Source organism: Nuphar pumila, chromosome 4 (assembly GCF_984573655.1).
Source record: "Nuphar pumila chromosome 4, dmNupPumi1.hap1.1, whole genome shotgun sequence".
Lineage (NCBI taxonomy): Eukaryota > Viridiplantae > Streptophyta > Magnoliopsida > Nymphaeales > Nymphaeaceae > Nuphar > Nuphar pumila.
Window position 1 is genome coordinate 137,258,446 of NC_143252.1, and position 20,821 is coordinate 137,279,266.

The 20,821-nt window shown below is 41.1% G+C and overlaps 2 protein-coding genes and 1 long non-coding RNA gene across 3 annotated transcripts; all 3 read left to right on the plus strand.

Annotated features, from left to right (window-relative positions):
• The first annotated feature begins 1,131 nt into the window (after positions 1-1,131).
• Positions 1,132-6,455, plus strand: LOC149841225 (conserved oligomeric Golgi complex subunit 4-like). The gene is made up of 2 exons (XM_090004713.1): positions 1,132-2,879; positions 5,713-6,455. The coding sequence occupies exons 1-2, from the start codon at positions 1,263-1,265 to the stop codon at positions 6,340-6,342; spliced, it is 2,247 nt and encodes a 748-aa protein (XP_089860839.1). The 5' UTR covers positions 1,132-1,262; the 3' UTR covers positions 6,343-6,455.
• Positions 6,456-6,800: 345 nt separating this feature from the next.
• Positions 6,801-17,758, plus strand: LOC149841226 (uncharacterized). Its single transcript, XM_090003705.1, has 7 exons — positions 6,801-7,362; positions 7,693-7,836; positions 8,518-8,590; positions 16,350-16,455; positions 16,555-16,651; positions 17,074-17,169; positions 17,255-17,758. The coding sequence occupies exons 1-7, from the start codon at positions 6,808-6,810 to the stop codon at positions 17,390-17,392; spliced, it is 1,209 nt and encodes a 402-aa protein (XP_089859831.1). The 5' UTR covers positions 6,801-6,807; the 3' UTR covers positions 17,393-17,758.
• A 1,443-nt stretch (positions 17,759-19,201) lies between these two features.
• LOC149841227 (uncharacterized) lies at positions 19,202-19,784 on the plus strand. Its single transcript, XR_016431647.1, has 2 exons — positions 19,202-19,326; positions 19,426-19,784. It is a non-coding gene; the product is annotated as an uncharacterized LOC149841227 (long non-coding RNA).
• Positions 19,785-20,821: the final 1,037 nt, after the last annotated feature.

Here is a 20,821-nt window from a genome sequence, read left to right on the forward strand (position 1 = left end):
GTTTTATCTGGATTTGGATACAAACACCCCAGATCTTACACTGTGAGCAGTATTCAATCAGGGTATATAGGTCAGAACCAAGACCTGCTTGCACCCGTACCTAGCACCAAGGGCGTAGCTAGGATTCATGTGAGGGGGGGGGGGGGGGGGGCAAACAGGGGTGTAGCAAAAAAAAATTTATTTGTGCGATAGTTGGGGGTTGGGGGCAGCGCCCCCGAAATTTTTTTTTTTTTGAGATAATATAAAAAAGGGCTATAATTATTAATAAAAATCTATTTCATATGGACAAATCAAACTATTTGCTGCAGTCAGGACTGGGCTACAAAAATGGATAAAAATCTATTTCATATGGAATCAGGGCTGGGCTTTAAAAAAAAAAAACAAAAAAAATTAACTGTTTCGGGAGGCAGGACTGGGCTACAGCCCAGTCCTGCCCCCCCCTAGCTATGCCCCTGCCTAGCACGTAGCGACGTAAACGGGTTGGATTTGGGTCAGACTTAGGCATTAATAAATCCAGACCTTATTGGAAATTGCCTAATTATATTCGGATTCAGAGAGACTTGGATTGAATCCGGATCTAATTAGCTAATCGGATGCATCTTGGATGTTTCGGATTCAACTTATCCGTAGAGTTTGGATGTAATAGTGCACACCGAATCCGAATCCAATTATTAACTGGAAGTCAAATGCTCTGCTGAATCAGACTAAACGGATTCGGATTCGGATTCGGTTAGATATTCAACTCCAATCTGACCCGCTGACATCCAGCCAGAACTAGCAGTCGGTGCGCCATTTGTCACAAAGATACGTCTACATTAGTACACACGACGCGACTCACAAGTTCAAGAAATTTTCAGAGAATAGGATACGAAGACAGAAATTTTTTAGTGTTTGTAATCAATAAATAATTACTTAGTAGTTTAATTGTAAAAAAAACGCAAATTCCATTTAAAATATTATAAAAATTTATCAAAATATATAACTAATGTTATCGTGTCGTGTTTATGTCTGTTCGTTTCGTATCATAATGACACGATTTAAAAATGGCGTGCCCCTGTGACCTATGGTGCTCCACTCTCGAGTCGCACTCCCTCCAATTTCTTTCGCACCACCACCGCGATTCAGAAATTTGATCAAAAAAAAAAACTTCGTCCTCTTCTTCTTCTTCGTGCTTTTGCTGTAACGGCGTTCCCTCTCGTCGAAGCCCTTTATTCTCCTGGGTGATGTAGATCTGCAGAAGAGGGAGAAAGCGCGAGGAATCCATGGTGTTGCCCAACGGGACGCCGACCGCCAGAGAGGCCGACCATGAGGAGAGCGCCGTCTCCACCGTCGATTTCGGGAACTCGGAGACCCTTGACAAGATCCGACGGTTAACAGACGTGGGCGCCATGACCCGCCTCCTCCACGAATGCGTGGCGCACCAGAGGAGCCTGGACCTCGACCTCGAGGGCATCCTCTCCCAGAGGACCGAGATCGAGCGGCAGCTCGCCGGGCTCATGAAATCCGCCGAGATTCTGGAGATCGTGAGGGCGGACGCCGACCACGTGCTCTCGAGCATCCGATCCACCTGCGACCTTGCCGATCAGGTCAGCGGCAAGGTCCGGGAGCTCGATCTCGCGCAGTCGAGGGTCGGATCGACGATCTCGCGGATCGACGCCATCGTTCGGAGGGGAAATTGCATCGATGGGGTGAAGAAGGCGCTCGACGCCGAGGACTACGAGTCGGCGGCCGAATGCGTGCATACGTTCCTCCGGATCGATGCCGAATTCGGCGGCTCTGGGTTCTCGGAGCAGAGGGAGCAGCTCCTGGAGTCTAAGAGGCTGTTGGAAGGGATCGTCCGGAAGAAATTGACGGCGGCGATCGACCAGAGGGATCATCCGACGATTCTCAGGTTCGTGAAGCTCTTTTCTCCGCTAGGGATTCAGAACGAGGGTTTGCAGATCTACGTTGCCTATCTTAGGAAGGTCATCACGTTGAGATCTAGGTTAGAATTCGAGCATTTGATGGAATTAGTGGAACAAACCCTAGGACACCCTGGAATTAGGAACCAGGCCGATTTCGTCGCGTGCCTGACGAATCTGTTCAAGGACATCGTGCTCGCAGTGCAGGAGAACGAAGACGTTCTCAGAGGACTCTGCGGGGAAGACGCACTCGCTTACGCGATCTGCGAGCTTCAGGAGGAATGCGATTCGAGGGGCTCGATCATCTTGAAGAGGTATATGGATTACAGGAAGTTGGCGAGGTTGGCTTCAGACATCAACACGTACAGCAAGAATCTGCTCTCCGTTGGGAGCGCGGACGGGCCGGACCCTCGGGAGATCGAGATTTACCTCGAGGAGATACTGTCGCTTACGCAATTGGCCGAAGATTACACGGAATTCATGTCTTCCAAGATCAGAGGGTTGAGTTCGGTGGATGCACAGATTGGCCCTAGGGCAGCTAAAGCTTTCCGGAGTGGTGAATTCAACAGGGTGATTCAGGAGCTTACCGGGTACTACGTCATCCTTGAGGAGTTCTTCATGGTGGAGAATGTGAAGAAGGCTATTAAGATCGACGAGCACGGCCCGGATAGCCTTACGACGTCGATGGTGGATGATGTGTTCTACGTTCTGCAGAGTTGTTGCAGGAGGGCAATCTCTACCTCGAACATTCATTCGGTTCTTGCGGTTCTAAGCGGGGCGATGAATCTCTTGGGCAACGAATACCAGGAAGCATTGCAGCAGAAAACTATAGAGCTCAATTTGGGTGCTAAGCTGTTTCTTGGTGGAGTTGGCGTCCAGAAGACGGGAACTGAGATTGCAACTGCGTTGAACAATATAGATGTGAGCAGCGAGTACGTGTTGAAGCTGCGGCATGAGATTGAGGGTCATTGTGCAGAGGTGAGTAGCATCATTCTTGTTTTGGTTGCCTCCTATTTCGTGGTAAATGCATTTGCTTGTTGCACAAGTAGAGCGCAAGCTTTGTCTCGTCTCAGAAGAGAAATGGTCTGCATTTTTCGTTGTGTTTTTATTGTCATTTCTTGGATATCGAATGCTGAAGTGTTGTACTTCCGGAAGATCTGTTTCTCTTTATTTTGCTATAGTACTAAAAGCAAGTGATTAGTCGACCAAAAAAATTATTTTGCTTGCCTTCATTTGGATTTCTTGCTTGCTAGAATATGGTTTTTGTGTTTTCCAATTTTATCTTTTCTTTCAGCAAAAACCTAGCTTTGCATTGGATTTATGTGTGTTTCTTATTTGGGTTTTCAGTGGACTTAAGAAGCCAGTCCTTTTACATGTTAATATTTTGCCCATGGCCTTGCATTGTTGGATTTCGTAAGATTTTTTTACCTGCAAACCACCATTTCGTGTTTCAAAATCATTGTGTTCCTGTGTTCATGATGTTTCTGAGACCTTCACGCTTGTCTTGGAAGTTTGCTTTTCTGTTTGTTATTTGACAAACAAAAGAATGAAAACACTACAAGGGGTTGACAAGAAGCCAAGCTAGGAAAAAAGATGAAAAAGCAACTACTGAGAAAAAAAGCAAGAGAAAAGGTTCAGTTAATCCACATTAGCAAATTCCAACTAAGAGCTAGACAGGAGAAGATCTGTCCTCATCATTCAAGAGACCACCATGTCTTATACCTAAATGTGTGTGCGTATTTGTGTTAGTTGGGGTGAAAATTTGCATTTGGAGCTAAAATTTATTAAAATGTTATTCAAGTTGCCAAGAATTAGGCCTATAATGTGCACCCCCATGTGTTTGTACGCCTGTCCGTCAGAAATTTTTTTGTATATGTAAATTGATAAGCTAGATACCAACGATGAATAGGAGGCAAAGCATGGATTATGAATGAGAGTAGTGTGATAACGATTGTTTGAAGTGGTTTAACCTAGCAATAATGAATAGGTTAGTTCGAGCAAGATCTGGTTATATTGAATTTGTCAAACTGGACAATTTCATAAATCTGAAGGCAGTTAAAAAATATTAAAGTTCATTATTCATTCTTGTCCAAATGGTAATGAAATTAGCAAATAGAAAATCTATTGTATAATTGGTGTGAGTTCAAAATATGTTAGTGTTGAACCCACTAACAACAATCCTCACCATCCTCAACCCAACCACCAAGCTTTTGTGGCATGCATGCATCTCAAACAAAATATTAGGTTGTGAATGTGACAAAATTCTCATTGTCTCAAGTACATTATTGTTCCAAAGTGTGGACTTGAACTTCCTGAGATGACCATCCTTTGCTGGATTATTGCAAATAAAACTATCTTTCTCAAGAACATGTTTGTCTGCGTCTACAAGAGTCACAACTGTAACCTTCTTAGAAAGCCCTTAGAATGATTTGGGTGCTTTACAGATCTTATTGTGGACGGACTGTTAGCAATCAGGGACCAGTGACGGGAGTTGGAAGATCATATCTCTATTCATGGGTAGGGAAGAAGTTGTGTCCTGTGATATTTATGGTATTCTCAGAATTTAATGTAACACCAAAATCTTTGCTAGAGCTACTTGCTTAGCAAGAATATAGTTTGATTCTCAGGATTTATAACGCCAAAATCTTTGCTCTAGCTACTGGCTTAGCAAGGATATGTCGATACTGTAGGTTGACCGTCTCATCTAGTGACCAGAGCATTGTTTAAGTGGATAGCATGTGTTGAATATCTATCTCCCTGTATAAGATTCTCATGTAGAGGCTAGACTCTTTTTTCAAGCAATTGGAGGCATATTTTGACTCAGTTGCATTCAACTGCAAGTCCTACAAACGCTTCATAAACTCAGCTACGTATACAGAAGCTTAGAAATTTACCATTGGGCTCATTCACACATTTTTACCGCTGGATATTGAGAGAGAGAGAGAGAGCGGAAAATTGTTAATCTTGAAAACATCACATGACAAAGTTTTGGTGCAAATATTTATGAACAATGGAGAAGGCATGAAAAGCCAAAAAGTCAAATAGTTGACTCTGTTCTTTCAAAAGGTCACAAGCAAGCAATTCGACCTCTTGTTCTAGTATATCTGTTTCTTCCAGAAACTTTTGTTCTTTCTCCCGAGTAACTAAGGAAAATAAAAATCATGATATCCCGTTGAAGTTGTTTCTAGTCAATTGTAAAATGATCGATCCCCACCTTTTAGTACTGAGGTTAGATTAGTACATTTTCTCTCTGCAAAACTGGTAAATGCTTCTTTTGCTTTCCTGATTTATCCGGGCATCTGTGTCGACAGTCAATTACGTGGTTGGAACTTGGAACTAATTTGTGATGTTTGCTTAAGACGTTTTCTTGAAAATGTAGTCTGCCTATTTAGACCTGCTGATTGAGGCCTTGCCGCTGTCTCTCTGATACCCCCATTTGGATAGGGAAGCTGGATCCTGGGTTGCCCATGACGTGTTTGTATGAATCCCCATTGTTGCCATAGGCAAGGTACTAAATACTGATGTTTGTTGGTGCCTTACTGCAGCTTCAGAATAGAAGTCTGTCATGTATAGAAATCAGATGTCAAATTACTAACTTGAGGATATTGTTGTATTTTGCGTTAACTCTGTTTCAGAGGTAAAAGTCCGACCATCCTATATGTTTTCTGAAACCAAGATTCAGAAGTTTTACCAGGCAGCATTCCATGTTTTAAGTTCATGAATTTGCTTTTGTTGTTATTGGTGTATTTGGGTGCTTTTTCTGTTTCAGTTGTTCTTGACACAGTTGTAATTCTGTCTCATGATGAATCAGGTATTCCCAGCACCAGCAGACAGGGAGAAGGTGAAAGCATGTCTATCAGAACTGAGTGAGATGAGCAATGCCTTCAAGCAAGTCCTGAATTCGGGCATGGAGCAGCTGGTTGCGACCGTGACGCCTCGCCTCCGTCCCGTCCTGGACAGCGTCGCCACCATCAGCTACGAGCTGTCCGAAGCTGAGTACGCAGAGAACGAGATCAACGACCCTTGGGTCCAGAACCTGTTGCTCGGCGTGGAGGCCAACGCGACGTGGCTCCAGCCGGCGATGACGAGCAACAACTACGACTCTTTTGTGCATCTGCTGATCGATTTCGTGGTGAAGAGGCTGGAGGTGATCATGATGCAGAAGAGGTTCAGTCAGTTGGGTGGCTTGCAGCTGGACAGGGACACCAGGGCGCTGGTGGGTTATTTCTCGGCGATGACTCAGAGGACCGTGAGGGACAAGTTCGCGCGGCTCACTCAGATGGCTACGATTTTGAACCTGGAGAAGGTTTCTGAGATTCTGGACTTCTGGGGAGAGAACTCCGGTCCCATGACATGGAGGCTCACGCCAGCCGAAGTTCGAAGAGTGTTGGGCCTTAGAGTGGATTTCAAGCCCGAGGCAATCGCTTCCCTTAAACTGTAGTCTTAACAAATTTTTTTTTTTTTTGAGGTTCTTTTCTTGTTTTCGTCCTCTCTCTTTCTTGTGTTGATACGAACTTTGAGTTATTGTTCTTATTCTTCTTTTACTCCTCAAAACCAAAGATGCCTCTCTCTCTCTCTCTCTCGTACTTTTTGAAGGGTGGTGCTCATTTATGTAAACGGCACTGAAAACGAAGAGGGGAAGGGAAGCCCCATACGAAAATGAAATCGGGCTTCAACTAGGTATCTATATCCGATCCAAGTCCGAAAAATCCCGAACCGTGTTGCCGCTCTTTCTTTTGGTTCTCAATGTTACACGCGTCGCCAGCTTGCATAGCGAACTGAAGTAATGGACGGTGGTGATGCCAAATCACCCATGATCGGTGATTTTGGCGGATTACGTTTCACTGATAAGGAACAAGACAACCTGAAATGATTTTTTTTTTTAATTTAAACGGAGGACAGCAAGATGGCCACGAAGCCTTGGGTTCGCTCGGCGATGGCATACGCGCTCATCGTCGTTCCCTCGCTCTCCGCTCCCGCCGAGCGTGCCGCAAGACCCTTCTCCTCCCTCTTCCTGAACCCTAACTCTCACTGCTTCAGGGGTAGGGCTAGGGTTAGGGATCCTTCCTCAAGATTCTACGCGAGTATGCGGGAGGAGACCGAGGCGGCTTCCGGGCCGCTGGAGCTCTCCGAGAGGCGTTCATTCGCCGTCGTTACCGGAGATTTCTTCCTAGGCCTCGCTTCCAGGCTCCTGAAAACCGGGGGGCCTCCCGGTGAAGGTTCCGTCCTGCCTAGGTTTGTGGATTCCGTCGATGGCGGCGGGGTGGGCGACGGTGCGGCTTCGGTGATCGTAGACGAGGCTGACCCCGGCGTCATGTGGGAGCAGAGGTTGAAGGACGTCGAGGCCGAGAGGGAGCGACCAAGGATCACGAGCCCTGGGTTCAGTTTCTCCGCGGCCGGGCTATTGTTCCCATATCATCTCGGCGCCGCACAGTTTCTCATCGAAAATGGCTACATTCGGGTAAGCGATGCGGATGGTTGTTGAAGTATTTTAAGGTTTAAGTATTAGAATTGTTAAAATTTTAAATTGGTGCCTATAAGGAAGTGATTTGAGTGGAGATTTCGCCTGTTTTGAACGATTTGTGGAGAAATTCAGATCTGGTGAATTTCTTGGTGTGTTGATCGGTCACAATTTTGAATCGAAGAATTGGAGAGATACCAGAATAATTTGCATGACATTTATTAAGAAAGTAGAGTTTACCTGCAATTTTACTCTTTGATGGAGCGGTCTATTTGAATCGATCTTTTTGTTTATTGAGTTTATTGCATTCATTTTGCTTTGTTTCTGCAGAAGAATACGCCGTTGGCTGGCTCATCAGCTGGCGCTATAGTTTGTGCAGTTATTGCATCTGGAAACAGCATGGAGGATGCTCTTAAAGCCACCAAATTACTGGCTGAAGATTGTCGGCTTAATGGCACAGCTTTTCGCCTTGGGGTAATGGCTATTGATTTTTTTGTAGCAATAGGATTTGTGATACTGATGGTTTCTATTTGAATTTTTTATGCTGACAAAAAGGGAAGATAAGATTTAGGAATCTATTTTTTCCTAGTTTTCTTATTTCTAAGTTTTGAAGGGGGTCAATCGTTTTTGGTGGTGCTAAATATTTGTGCATGCAATGTAATTTTGGTGAGAATTTCAGAATTGTTCGGTTCTGCTGTGATGTCATGGCAAGAATGGGCACATGGTATTTTGGTTATACGGTCGATAAATCTTTTATAATTAATTCCATAAAAGTTCTTTTGATCGATAGTTTCTACATTTTCTCTTTTCCATATCTTCTAATTTTATTTGTTGTCCCTACATGAATATTCTCCTTCAGTTGCGACTATTTTAATTACTTGAAAATTTCTACCAGTCGCTGCATACAGATACTTAGTTTTAAAATTAAATTTTCTGTAGAACAAATTGGTTAAGAGCCTCACATATGGAAGCTAGTGAGGTCGTACGTGAGTGTTTTTTTTTCCTCTTTGTCCTTTCTTTACTAACTACTGTTGAAACTTTTATTCCTGAATTTGTTTACTTAGGACTTTATGATTCTGGTGATGAGTTTAATGTATAATATTAAAGGATATAACATTTACTTATTACACTAATCATACTTCTCCTTATGTACAGGCTGTTCTGAGGAATATACTTGAAAATTTTTTGCCAGAAGATGTTCATACAAAATCAAATGGAAGAATACGTGGTAATTCTTTTGCTTTCATTTCATAAATACCCAATCTAGCTTGTTGTTGGATTTATGGTTCATAGCGACATTGGATATAGAATTGTGTTCTTGCTACATAAGTATCCCAGTCTGCTGCATATCGGGGAGGGATTGGATCTAGCAGGTTACATATATGGCCTGTAGCTTGGATCAACTCAAACTAAGGCCCCATTGATCATGAAAAAAAGTTTTGGTGTCCCTCTCTTGAGGAAAAAAATGAACAGCATAAAAGTTTAGCTGTGGAAATTTTGCTTCCTTGATTAAGACTTGGTTGGCTTGTGGAAATTTTGCTTCCTTGATTAAGACTTGGTTGGCTTGTGGAAATTCTGCTTCCTTGATTAAGACTTGGTTGGTTTGACCAAGTAATGCCATATTCTGGTCATCACAAAGGCTTGTCAATTCAGCTCAGGGCCAATAACTTCTCAAGGCAATCAAAATCAGAGCCGACTTCTTCAGGCAACTCCTAGCTAACTTCGATGTGCCTTGTGCTCATCATATCTTAGTTGAATACATCCATTTAACAACTTTGGCTGACTTTTTGGACTCGATCACGCATCTAGAATTCTCCTACAGCCTTTTTTAAATTTGATATCAAGCATGATCTGAACAAAAGTACAAAAGGGAAGAAGGGGGGTGGGTTGGGGAAGGAAGCTGAGAGATGTCCCTAGGCAACTTCATGAATAATTTGATGACAAAGAATCTCAATCTGGATTCCTAACTTGTGCTAATAATCATGTCTGTCATACTCATGCAGTTATATTCACATAAACATGCCCTAATTCTCTATCAACAGCCTGGTGCGTTCAAATTGGCTTATTTTCTTTCAGTCTATTTGAATTTTGAAGACATGAGTTGATGTATGAGTACAGGTTTGTTTAAATTTATCTATGCTATTTGTGGGTTATGAATAAGGCATCATGCCCTTGATAGAAATCATGGGTTCCTTTCTTCATCCACAAGCAACAGCACAACAAGGGGAGAGAGAACGTGGCTGCAGCAAAAATCCCTAATCAGGGTATTCAGTTTCTATCTGATTAAATACACACATAGCTAGGGTACGAAAATACCCATTATATGATATGATAAAATTACAACATGCCATTAATGAAACATTAATGAGCATGTGTTTAAATGAAAGGAATTGGGTCTGGATCCTGAGATCCAGACCCTATACTGAATGACAATATCTTTTCACCCTCCCTCAAGTTGTACATGGTTTTGGACCATGAACAACTTGCCTTTTAATATCCAAAATCTATCCTTGATATTCCTTTTGTAAACAAGTCAACAACTTGATCAGTAGTCTGCACGTATTCTGGTTCAATTTCCTTCTCTTTGACCTTTTGTCTTACAAAATGTTGATCAATTTCAATATGTTTGGCATGACTATGGTAGATAGGATTGAATGACATGTTGATAGCATTTTGATTGTCACACAAGAGAATGCTTTTAGAAATCGATTCTCTTACTTCTGTCAACATGTGTTTGATCCATATTACTTCAGCTGTAGCAGCTGCCATTGATCTATATTCAGCTTATGTGCTCGACCTGGCTATGGCTTTTTGTTTTCTACTGTTCCAGGAGACAAGATTTAGCTCAATGAAAACACAGTATCCTGAGATAGACCTACGTTCATCCGGATCTCCTGCTCAATCTGCATCTGTGTAAGTAAAGAGTTCATGCATGTGATGACCAGGCATACTCTTTATGTACAGAAGACCATCTCCAATAGTACTTTTCAAATATCGAAGAATGCGTTTAACGACTTCCATATGCCCAATATGTGGTTCATGCATGAATTGAGATACCTGATTGACAGAATAGACAATGTCAAGCAGAGTGAAGGTAAGATATTGAAGCATTCCTACTATTCTGCGATATCCTGTAGGATCCTCATACAAATATCCATCTTGGCAACTGAGTTTCTAATGAAGTACACTGGGTGTGCTTAGGGGCTTGCAATCTGTCATACCTGCCTTGCTAAGAACATCAATGGTATACTTATGCATGAGTAAGCGTCATGCCTTCAGGAGTCTTGTCAACTTCTACTCCAAGAAAGTATCGCAGTTTACCAAGATCCTTCATCTTGAATCTATGGTTCAAAAGTTCTTTAACCTTTCAATATGTTCATTAGAGTTACCTGTTCAAGAAGGGTTGGACATGGGAATTACAGAATTTCTAATGTGCGAAATATGGTGTTGAGACCCATCTCCAATGACTATACTATTTCTACCAACATAAGGAACAAGATTTAGGAGCTTACCAGCATCACCAGTGACATGCGTGGTTGCACCCGAATCAACATACCAAGTACCTTGATTATTTTGTTTGATATTCAATTCAGCCAAGGCAGATAATAGCAACTCTTTGACTTATCCACTATTCTTCAATGTATTTGTTCCCTTTCTTGTCTCCAATTGTTTTCCTCTATTTTGCGGGTTAAACCAGCAATTTGCTTTTATGTGCCCCTTTTTGTTGCAGAGAAAGCAGGTAGGTATTGTCATTTGCCTTTGCCCATTGGGAGGAATATTTGGTGTAGGTAGTATTCCACGACTTTCTTGTCTATTTCTTTCTTGACCCCTTTTGTCTCAAAAATCATACCTACCACGTCCTCGCCTATAGGCAACTCCTGTGGCAAGAACATTGTGTGCTCCAACATGAGCATGAATATCTTCAGAAAATCCTTTCAACGTCATCTCATACTGTAAAAGCTTGGCACAAAGATCTTTAAATGTAGGTAAATCTGGCAAACACAATAAGGAAGTAACCATCATATGATAGTCTGATCCTAGCCCACTCAAAGTTTGTTGCACCATATCTTTGTCACTAACGGGGCATCCCACAATGACCAAGTGATTTGTAATAGTCTTCATTTTGTTCAAATACTCCATAATAGTCATGGAGTCCTTCCTCACCATTTGAAACTCTTTCTTTAAAAATAATACTTTGGCCTGAGAAACTTGAGAATATGTCTGAACCAGTCAATGTCATAATTACATTGCTGAGCAGTCATCTGGAATTGCCACAAGCACTTCCTGTGACAATGTAGAAGTGATATAGGCAACTAACGCCTGATCTCGCTTCATCCAGGATTTCTATCATAGGTAATAGAAAGATCTCCCTCACCATTCTTTTCTTCTTGTGATATGAATTCTGGAGGAACAGGAACAAAACCATCTAGATGTCCTGAAAGGTCCTGACTTCTTATGAATGGTATGATTTGTCGCTTCTAAGTTAGAAAATTGGAATTGTTCAGTTTCTCATACACGAGTTGGTTGAGAAAGTTTGAGGAAAGACCAGACTGAGAATGACGGAATGAGTCCATATTCTTTTGAAGCAAAAAATAAGAGAGAATAAAAAATAAGGAAATGGCCTTACTGACAAAGACCCAACCACAATTGAATTCTAGTATAATTCAAAATAGAAATTTTAATATCAGAGAAGTCTAAAGTGTGCGGCCACCTTTTTTTTTTTAACTGATGAACCCGAGGCAGAAAAACGGAACTGCGCAGTAAAGGATCTGTTCTGAATAAAATTCAATCAGTAATAGGTATGTTATTTTGAAAATAACGTGTTTTCCTTTTAGAATAATGAGAAAAGAGGCAAAACAGTACAAAACAGAGATAAAAATGAGTTCGAAGATGAAATTATTTTAATCAAGACAGATCTGGACGTGCAGATCGCAATGTGATCTGACGTCAATATGTGAATGAGTTTGGCGTGATCCTTTTTAACTCTTGTAATCACTCATAGATCAAAAATTGATCTTGCGTGATTATTTTAGTTATGAATGGGTAAGATCACGTGCAACAATGTAAAAGAAGTAGCAGGTATGACAGAAGAACAATAGACAGTGAAAGAAGGAGGAAATATGACAACGTGACCAAATTTAAGTTTTGGATTTTGGAAATAAGAGAAATACGTTGGCTTAAATAAAAAAGGGGGGAATCAAAAAGAGGTACTTGAAGGAGACAATAAGCAGATTAATGAGGTATTTCAAAAGAACAAAAAGAAATGGGACAATACGAAGAAGAGATTTCAGATGGACTGCAGATTTCAATGCAAAGAGACATCGATAGGGGCAAGGAGGAAACAGGTACCTTAGAAGGAGACAAATCAGTCATAGGAGGAACCGATCTTCAATATTGAACCTGTTGCTCTGATACCATGATAGAAATCATGGGTTCCTTTCTTCATCCACAAGCAACAGCATAGCAAGGGGAGAGAGAACATGGCTGCAGCAAAAATCCCTAATCAGGGTATTCAGTTTCTCTTCTCTGATTAAATACACACATATACAATAGCTAGGGTACGAAAATACCCATTATATGATATGATAAAATTACATGCCATTAATGAAACATTAATGATCATGTGTTTAAATGAAAGGAATTGGGTCTGGATCCTGAGATCCAGACCCTATACTGAATGACAGTATCTTTTCAGCCCTCCCTTGGGTTGATCTGCATGTATGTCATATGTACAGAGCAAATCTTTGCCCATAAGCTATGTCACATGGATGCGGGTCAGGGTGCGAGTGTGCGGCACTTTCAAAAGACTTGGGTGCGGGGGTTCAGCAATATATATATATATATATATATATATATATATATATATATATATATATATAATTTTTAAGTTTTAACAGTTAACAACAGTAACACTAATGAAATAAAAAACAATTATCATAATATCATCAAATCATTTCATCGTCATGCATGCAATAAATCAAATTAACAATCTACAATTCTATTCTACATCATAAAAATTAACACCACAATTAAATCAACCTAACTATTTTATAGAAACAATCAAATAAGTAAAGTAGAAAAAAAGTAAATTATACAGTATACTATTTTGACAAGCACCCATACAGGCCATACCATTAGGATTCGAACTTGCAACGTTCCAAGAGATATATTATGTATAATGTTTAAATGTATATTATGTATAATGTTTATATTACATAGGTTTTACATGTAAAAACTCTTAAAAGATAGATTTTTGAGAAAACGAGTCAGCTCGTGATCAACTCTTAACAAGCCAAACTAAGTTTTCCCTAAAATGGGTATAATATTTTTAAAAAAAATGGGCAACAACGGTGTTTAGCCGAGATTGAGAGAGAGAGAGAGGTACACAGTAAGGGAAAAGCGATTGAGTTGAGAGAGAAAGAGAGGGATGCAATAACAGATGAAAAATGGAAACATAGAGAGAGAGGTAGTCAAGAGATTGAGAGACGAGTGGAGAGAGAGATTGAAGGAGAGAATGAGAGAGAGAATGCGTACCTTGGAGATGGAGAGGAGACGTTGCCGGACGGTGATAGCTTGTAGGCGTCGTCGGCATCGGGGTCGGGAGACAGGTCACAGACTCGCAGTGTTGGGGTCGAGAGGCAGAGGAGAGAGCAAAAATGTTTTGCCCTAATCCTCCTTAGCCCATTTCATCGGGCGCTTTTTTTTAAGTTCAAAATTTGGACATATATGACCCTGGGTGCGTTGTCCACACTCAGGATCGGGTTGACCGCACTGGGTGCCGCACCCGCACCCGCGTTGCGTCGATGCAGGTGCGGCACCTGGTTGGCCGAATTCCGGTGACATAGGTATTATGTCTACAAGTTATAGGATCCTTGATTGAGACTAGTATTATTCTCAAATTGGTTACTTTATTAAGCAACAAAAATTTCAAATACTACATGTAATTCTTGTAATATATATGGGCGAAAGCTGCTATTGGGAAATCTAGTAGAAAATCATAAGTGCGAGCTTTATCTGTCTAAACCAGGGTTACCGGAAGCGCCTAGCTAAAAGGGGAAGCGCGCTTCGGAAGCGCGGAACGTCGCGCTTCCGAAGCGTGGGGGGAAGCGTCCCCCTTTTTTGGGAAGCGTGTCCCCCTTTTTTGGGAAGCGCGCTTCCCTTTAATGGGGGACGCGTTTCCCTTTAATGGGAAGCGCGCTTCCCCCTCGCTTCCCCCACGCTTCCCCCTCGCTTCCCCTGTTTTTTTCAATTTTTTTGTATTTTTTATTTTTTATTTTTATTTTTTTCGCTTCCCCCTCGCTTCCGAGACGCTTCCTATGTCGCTTCCGAGACGCTTCCTAGGTCGCTTCCGAGACACTTCCCGAATCGCTCCTAAGTGGTCCCATGCTTCCCCGCTTCCTAAAATTTTGAAAGTGCCTCGCTTCCCGCTCCCGCTTCCTCAACTGGCAACCATGGTCTAAACTGACCTCATACATGTATTAACATGGTTCGTTTATTAGGAGACATACTTTGGTTGAAGTTGTTTTGACATAAAAAATTATTTTTTAAATCACAAAAATTTTATCCTATTGTGAGCTGTTCATTTTGAGCCTCCTAAAAACCTGTTTAGATCACATCAACATTACTCGAAACATTTTTTTTAGTAAATGAACATTTTAGATTATATCTGTATTGCTTGATCTACAAAACGTTCATGCAAATGATAAAAAACTTGGTGGGTTTAGAGAGAGAGAGAGTGTGTGTGGTGGGTGCATATTTGGTCATGTTGCTAGTCTTATTACTACCTGGTGGGAAGCCATATTGAGAGCCTTATTTGCTCAATCTGACCATACAGATGCATAGAACATGGTCTGTTTGTAGGCAACACAAATTGGATCAAGTTGTCTCCACATAAATCTCCAATATTTTCAATCATGAAATTTTAGTGCATTGCAGCCATTGATTATTGAAGTGCTTGAACATGTTCACACGTCACAATCCACAATCCAAAACAATGTTCCTTACTAAACAAGCTACATAGATCATCTATAGGTTTTATTCACAAACCATTCAAGAAAATGTTAAAGGACCAATGTGATATACCCGATAGCATGTTACTAATGGCATGACAATAATATCCTTGTCAATGTACCACACATTTTCATCTTCAACTATTGAAGGGAAGGGGGATGGTGCAACCGTTGCACCATCCTAACACCTTTAAAAATCATTTTTAAATGTTTTTTTTTTGGCAAATCTAACCGTGCGATGTGATCTCCATGATGAAAAACTTAAGAGCTGACTCTTAGAATAAATGTTTTAGATATGTATATAGGATTTTATAATGTATATTTTTAAAAAAATATCAAACCATTGATTTTTAGCACTATAAAATCCTATGTACACATAAAAAAAAATTGTTATAGGAGCTGGTTTTTAGGTTTCTGATCATCGAGACCACATCCGTATGGTTAGATTTGCCAAAAAGCACATTTAAACATGATTTTTAATTGCACCTTCCCCCTTCCCTGAACACATAATAGTTCAAGAAAGAATGCTTTAAAAATGACACTGTATAAGGTTGTATAAGCAGAAGTATTAAGGGAAAATCTTTGAAGCTTAAGCCTATATTGCGCAGATTCTTGAATCTGCACTAGAGAGCTAAAGGAATGTTTACTTAAGATTAGGACCATCTTTCTTGTTCGGAAATATGGTTTCTTTTGTCTGCTTGTATCAATTCACCAATGCTGCCGTCGTGGACAGCAGAGTATACTGTTAATGTTTGATAGACCAATACTTGTCCCTCTAGATAAAGTGGCGGTCAATGTAGCACTTTACATATTTCATGACGAAGATCTTGATTCAATGGGGTTTGGATTGTCTGAATGTTGCCCATCTTATTTACTTGAGGGCTTAAACAAATGAGAAATAGTTGGTCAATTACGAAGATAAGTAATAATGTTGAATGCTCTCTGCGATACATAAACTTTACTTTGTTTCATCTTCAGTTGCAGTTACCCAAGTATTTTGGAGGCCAAGGGGGTTACTGGTGGATCAGTTTGACTCGAAGAAGGATCTTATTGATGCAGTAGTCACTTCTTCATTCATTCCAGGGTACTTGTTCACCTTCATCTCCAGCACCTTCCTCATTTTTCTTGTCCCTGGTGCCTCTTTCATATGAGTCGACTACAAAAAAAATTTCCTCCAGTGCAGGTATCTTGCACCAAGGCCTGTCACAGTATATCGTAATCGGGTCTGCATAGATGGAGGATTAACTTTGTTTATGCCACCAACTTCTGCCACAAAGACGGTATTCCACTGAGACTTTTTTTGCTCCACATTCTTTCAGTTGAAGATTTCCTTGGTTGTGGCTGTCATCCTTGAGTCCTTGAAAACTGAATCTTAAAACTCATGCAGTACTTAAATAATCGACAACTGGCTGAGTACTGTTGTAACTCGTTTTTTGACCTATGCCTATAGGAATTTGTGACTGGTATAATCCAAATTATGACACAAACTGAAAGAACATGAATGGACACTCGGATGGTATTGTGTTTGCTTAATATTTCACTAGTTTGTGTTGGAGACATCTCTCAAAGCTTTTCAATCATTTCCCTAAGATTTTCAAACAAAGCTCCTCATATCAAACAGAAATTAAAACTCAGTTGTTCGACCCAGTTCCTTCCAACTCAATTTTGTTGTAACTGATGAGTACTTGACTGAATGTTGTAGGTGCGTGTGTGTGCATTCCCGGCAAGCCGTCTGGGACTGAAGGACATCGGCATAAGTCCTGATTGCAACCCAACGAATAGGGCTACTCCACGTCAGGTAGAGTTCAAGTCCCGATATCATTCTACTTTTATTATTCTGGACTGAAAATATTTACTTGGCTTTCTGGTATTCCTGCCTGTAGCTTTTTCAGTGGGCACTGGAACCAGCAGAAGATTGTGTGTTGGACAAATTTTTTGAGCTTGGGTACCAGGACGCTGCTGTTTGGGCAGAGCAGAACCCGGTTGAGAAAATCGTCAAGGATGAAAGCCTTGCTGGGTGATAAAATATCCTGCCTTATCTGGAGGCTGATGATATGATGTATATGAGACACCCAAACAAAGATAAGTTTCACTTATAGCATTCCAGAAAATTAGACTGTGTCGTTGTCTCAGGCGTAAACGAGTCATAATACTTATGATGCAGCTGTAACAATTGCTTCATTAACTTGCTTCATTGTCCGAATTCACAAGATCCTGTATAGCTTGAATGTAAGTAAAGGATTTATCATAGCTTGGACTAGGATAAGTAGTGATACAATTAGTTTTTCGGGGAAGCTCTAAAGGAGAGCTTACTTTTGACACTGATGATATTGTGGAAGTCAGAGATCATCTTATGAATAATAAAATTCAAATCCCATTTTTCTTGTGATATGGTTCACTTGCCTTGTACGGACTTTGTGGCATGTCATTGAAATTCGACTGTTCGAGTGATGTGCTTGTGCTGTCAAGCCTGAGCATGGCTCATGGTATTCAAACCATCCACATATTGATGAGATTTTTTTTTTGAAAGGCAAGCTGGGGTTAGGCAGATCCCTACCGGATTCATTTCACTGTAAATATTGTGTACATTTGTCAATCCTTCTCAATGGGTAATCAGTCTGGGGTGATCTTTCCAACTTTTCTGAACACCCCCCTAACGCTAATTTTGATCACTGTTTCGCTATAGAGTTTGAATTAAAATGAGGTTTTTGTACAGAGAACCTATCTAAGCTATACATAAACTCTCTTCACTAGTTGAGGGATGTTCTGACCTTGATCGTGACCTTCAATAAACTTGATAAGGTGAACTGCAATGTCCTTTTGACCAGTTTTCCGAATAACTCTGGACTTGGCATCGATCAATTTCAAAATGTTGGGTCACCCGCACCACTCTCTGTCTGCTATTGTTTCAGGCACAGAACAACAACCTGTTGAGTAAAAGTGGCCGGAGTGAGATCTGATAGTAAAGCTAAGGTGCCACCTTGCTCTGAAACGACTGTGAATGGAGAGAAAAAGCCAACCCGGCTTCGGCGGGATCCAGTTACCTCAGGCGATGAGCTTTTTAGAATTGTCATTAGTTGTTCTCTCGAAATCAGTGACCCTTCCCGCTGTAGAGAGTTAAGCGATTTACGGACCCCAAAAATTTGTTCATTTTTTATTCTCCAGATCGTCCACACCATAACTTGGAAGGTGAGTTCGCAGCTACAGTGCACTACCTTGTCTTCAAAGCTATTTTTAAACCATGATTGCACATCTAATGGAAGGTTCCCCGATGGTGTCCATTTGATCCCATATAGCATTGTGGTTAGGTTCCATAGGAAGTATGCAAGGGGGCAATATAGAAGGAGGTGGGCGTTGTCGTCACTTTCACTTGCACTTTCACAAACTTCACATAACCCCACCTGCTAAGTTTTTCTTGGGTCACAAGGCGCTCTTCAAGCGCCCATCGAAGAGTTGGGGCTGCCTGTGGGTAAGCCTTCTTGACCCAAACAAAATCCCAAAGTCTGGATTTTTGGCCATGCTCCCTTACGGCCTCCCAAACAGCTTTACTCGAGAATTCAGCTGATCCTCGCCATTTCAGTTGATCCTTCCTTCCCGATAGCCAAGACTCACCACTTACTTGAGTTTTTTATAGTAGTTGGAACCTGCAGTCGAGAATCTTTGTAGTTGCATTGCAGGGCATTGCTGGTGTCAATTTGGTCATGCACTTTGATGTGCACCAGACTACTACACATTACTTCTCTTGTATTTATTAGGAGATTGGTTAGTCAGAAGGCCATGAGAGCACCATGGGTCAACCAAGAAGGCAATTGATTCTCCTCCCACTTGCAATGCTCAAGGATGTGTGTCGCTCCTTTCTTAATCCCTTTCCAGCCATATGAGCGCAGGTGGCGTTCAGAGGGGATCCACAAGGAATCTTTTCTCAACTATTTAGACATTATCACTTGAGCCCAAGGTAATTCCGAATGACTAGCTATTTTTCAGTACTGTTTAGCTATGCATGCTATATTCATTTCGCCCAGTCTGCGAATTCTCAGTCCCCCTTCCTTCGCAGGTTTGCATACCCTTTCCCACTTCATGAGATGATTGTGACAATGCGAGGAGCTGTTGTTGATCCATAAGAACTTACACAAGATGGATTTTAATAATCTGAAGGAAGGATATATGACCCTATCCAATATATAGGAAAGGACCGAAGGACAAATCTTATCAATGTCACTCGGGCCGCAAGGGACAGTTGTCTACCTTACCATGATTTCAATCTGCAGCGGAATTTGAAAATGAGTAGTTCACAATGCATGCTTTTCAGCTTCCCTTTGAATGTTGGGAGGCCCAGGTACATGAACAGAAGCGATTTCTGTTGTAGCTATTTTGATGGATGAAAGAAATTCTTGTTAATGGAATGTTACACAGGATAAAGAACTTCTCTTTGCAATTTTGAACACCAGATGCACCTTCGAAGGATTTCAATGCTTCTAGCAGATTTGGTATGGATTGTTCGTGCTCTCCAACAAAAAAAAGTGTCATCTATGAAAAAAAAAAAAAGATGCTAGTAGAAGGATTTGATGGTAATTGGGAAGATCTTACCTTGAGTGACTGTGAGGTTGAGATGCCTAGTGAGCCTTTCCATCGTAAAAAGAAACATATAAGGAGATATCGGGTTGCCCTATCTAATACCCCTGTTTCCCCATAACTGATGACTAGCTTCTCGGTTGATTATTACCTCATATGAAGGAGTCCTTACATAGGTCATAACTCAATCTATCCAATACTTATCAAAACCAAAACCAACAAAGTATCTTCAAGAAAGTCCCAATCAACACGGTTGACAGGTCCATTTTAAATATGACTCATTTCTTTCTGCTTGATGAGATTGAATCAACCAACTCATGCACTAGAAGTATGCTTTCCTGAATACTCCGCCCCTTGAGGAATGTCTGTTGGTTCTAATTATGCGATTCAAGATCTTGCTAGTTTTGTTGACCACAAGCTTTGAGATTACTTTGTAGACAAAGTTGCATAATCCTATTGGCCGGAATTGGTCTAATCTATTAGCTCCATCGACTTTAGGAATGAGAGCAATATGGGTGCAGTTTATCCTTTTTAGGAGCTTCCCTGAGCAGAAGTTATTGATTACCTTACTGACATCCACCCCCACAATATGCCAATATTTGTGTAAAAAAGATCCAAAAATGCCATCTGGACCTGGGGCACTGCTAGCATCAAGATCTATTACCACCTGTTCGATCTCCTCATTTGTAACTGGATCCGAGAGTATTGTTCTCCTCTAAAGTGACCATAAGGCCGGTATCACCTGGTAGGTCATTCCTTTGGAGGGTGGATTTGCCAAAAACAGAGAAGTATCTGACCGCTTCTTTTTTTATTTCTTCATGGAAATTAATGGTCAATCCATCTTTTTTAATTAAGGATGAAATATGAGACCTTTGAAT

Coding starts and splice junctions, on each gene's coding strand:
- LOC149841226 (XM_090003705.1), top strand. CDS start 6,808: ATGGCCACGAAGCCTTGGGTTCGCTCGGCGATGGCATACGCGCTCATC. Junction 8,591..16,349: donor ATCAAATGGAAGAATACGTG/GTAATTCTTTTG, acceptor TTTCATCTTCAG/TTGCAGTTACCCAAGTATTT. Junction 16,456..16,554: donor ACTTCTTCATTCATTCCAGG/GTACTTGTTCAC, acceptor CCTCCAGTGCAG/GTATCTTGCACCAAGGCCTG.
- LOC149841225 (XM_090004713.1), top strand. CDS start 1,263: ATGGTGTTGCCCAACGGGACGCCGACCGCCAGAGAGGCCGACCATGAG. Junction 2,880..5,712: donor TTGAGGGTCATTGTGCAGAG/GTGAGTAGCATC, acceptor ATGATGAATCAG/GTATTCCCAGCACCAGCAGA.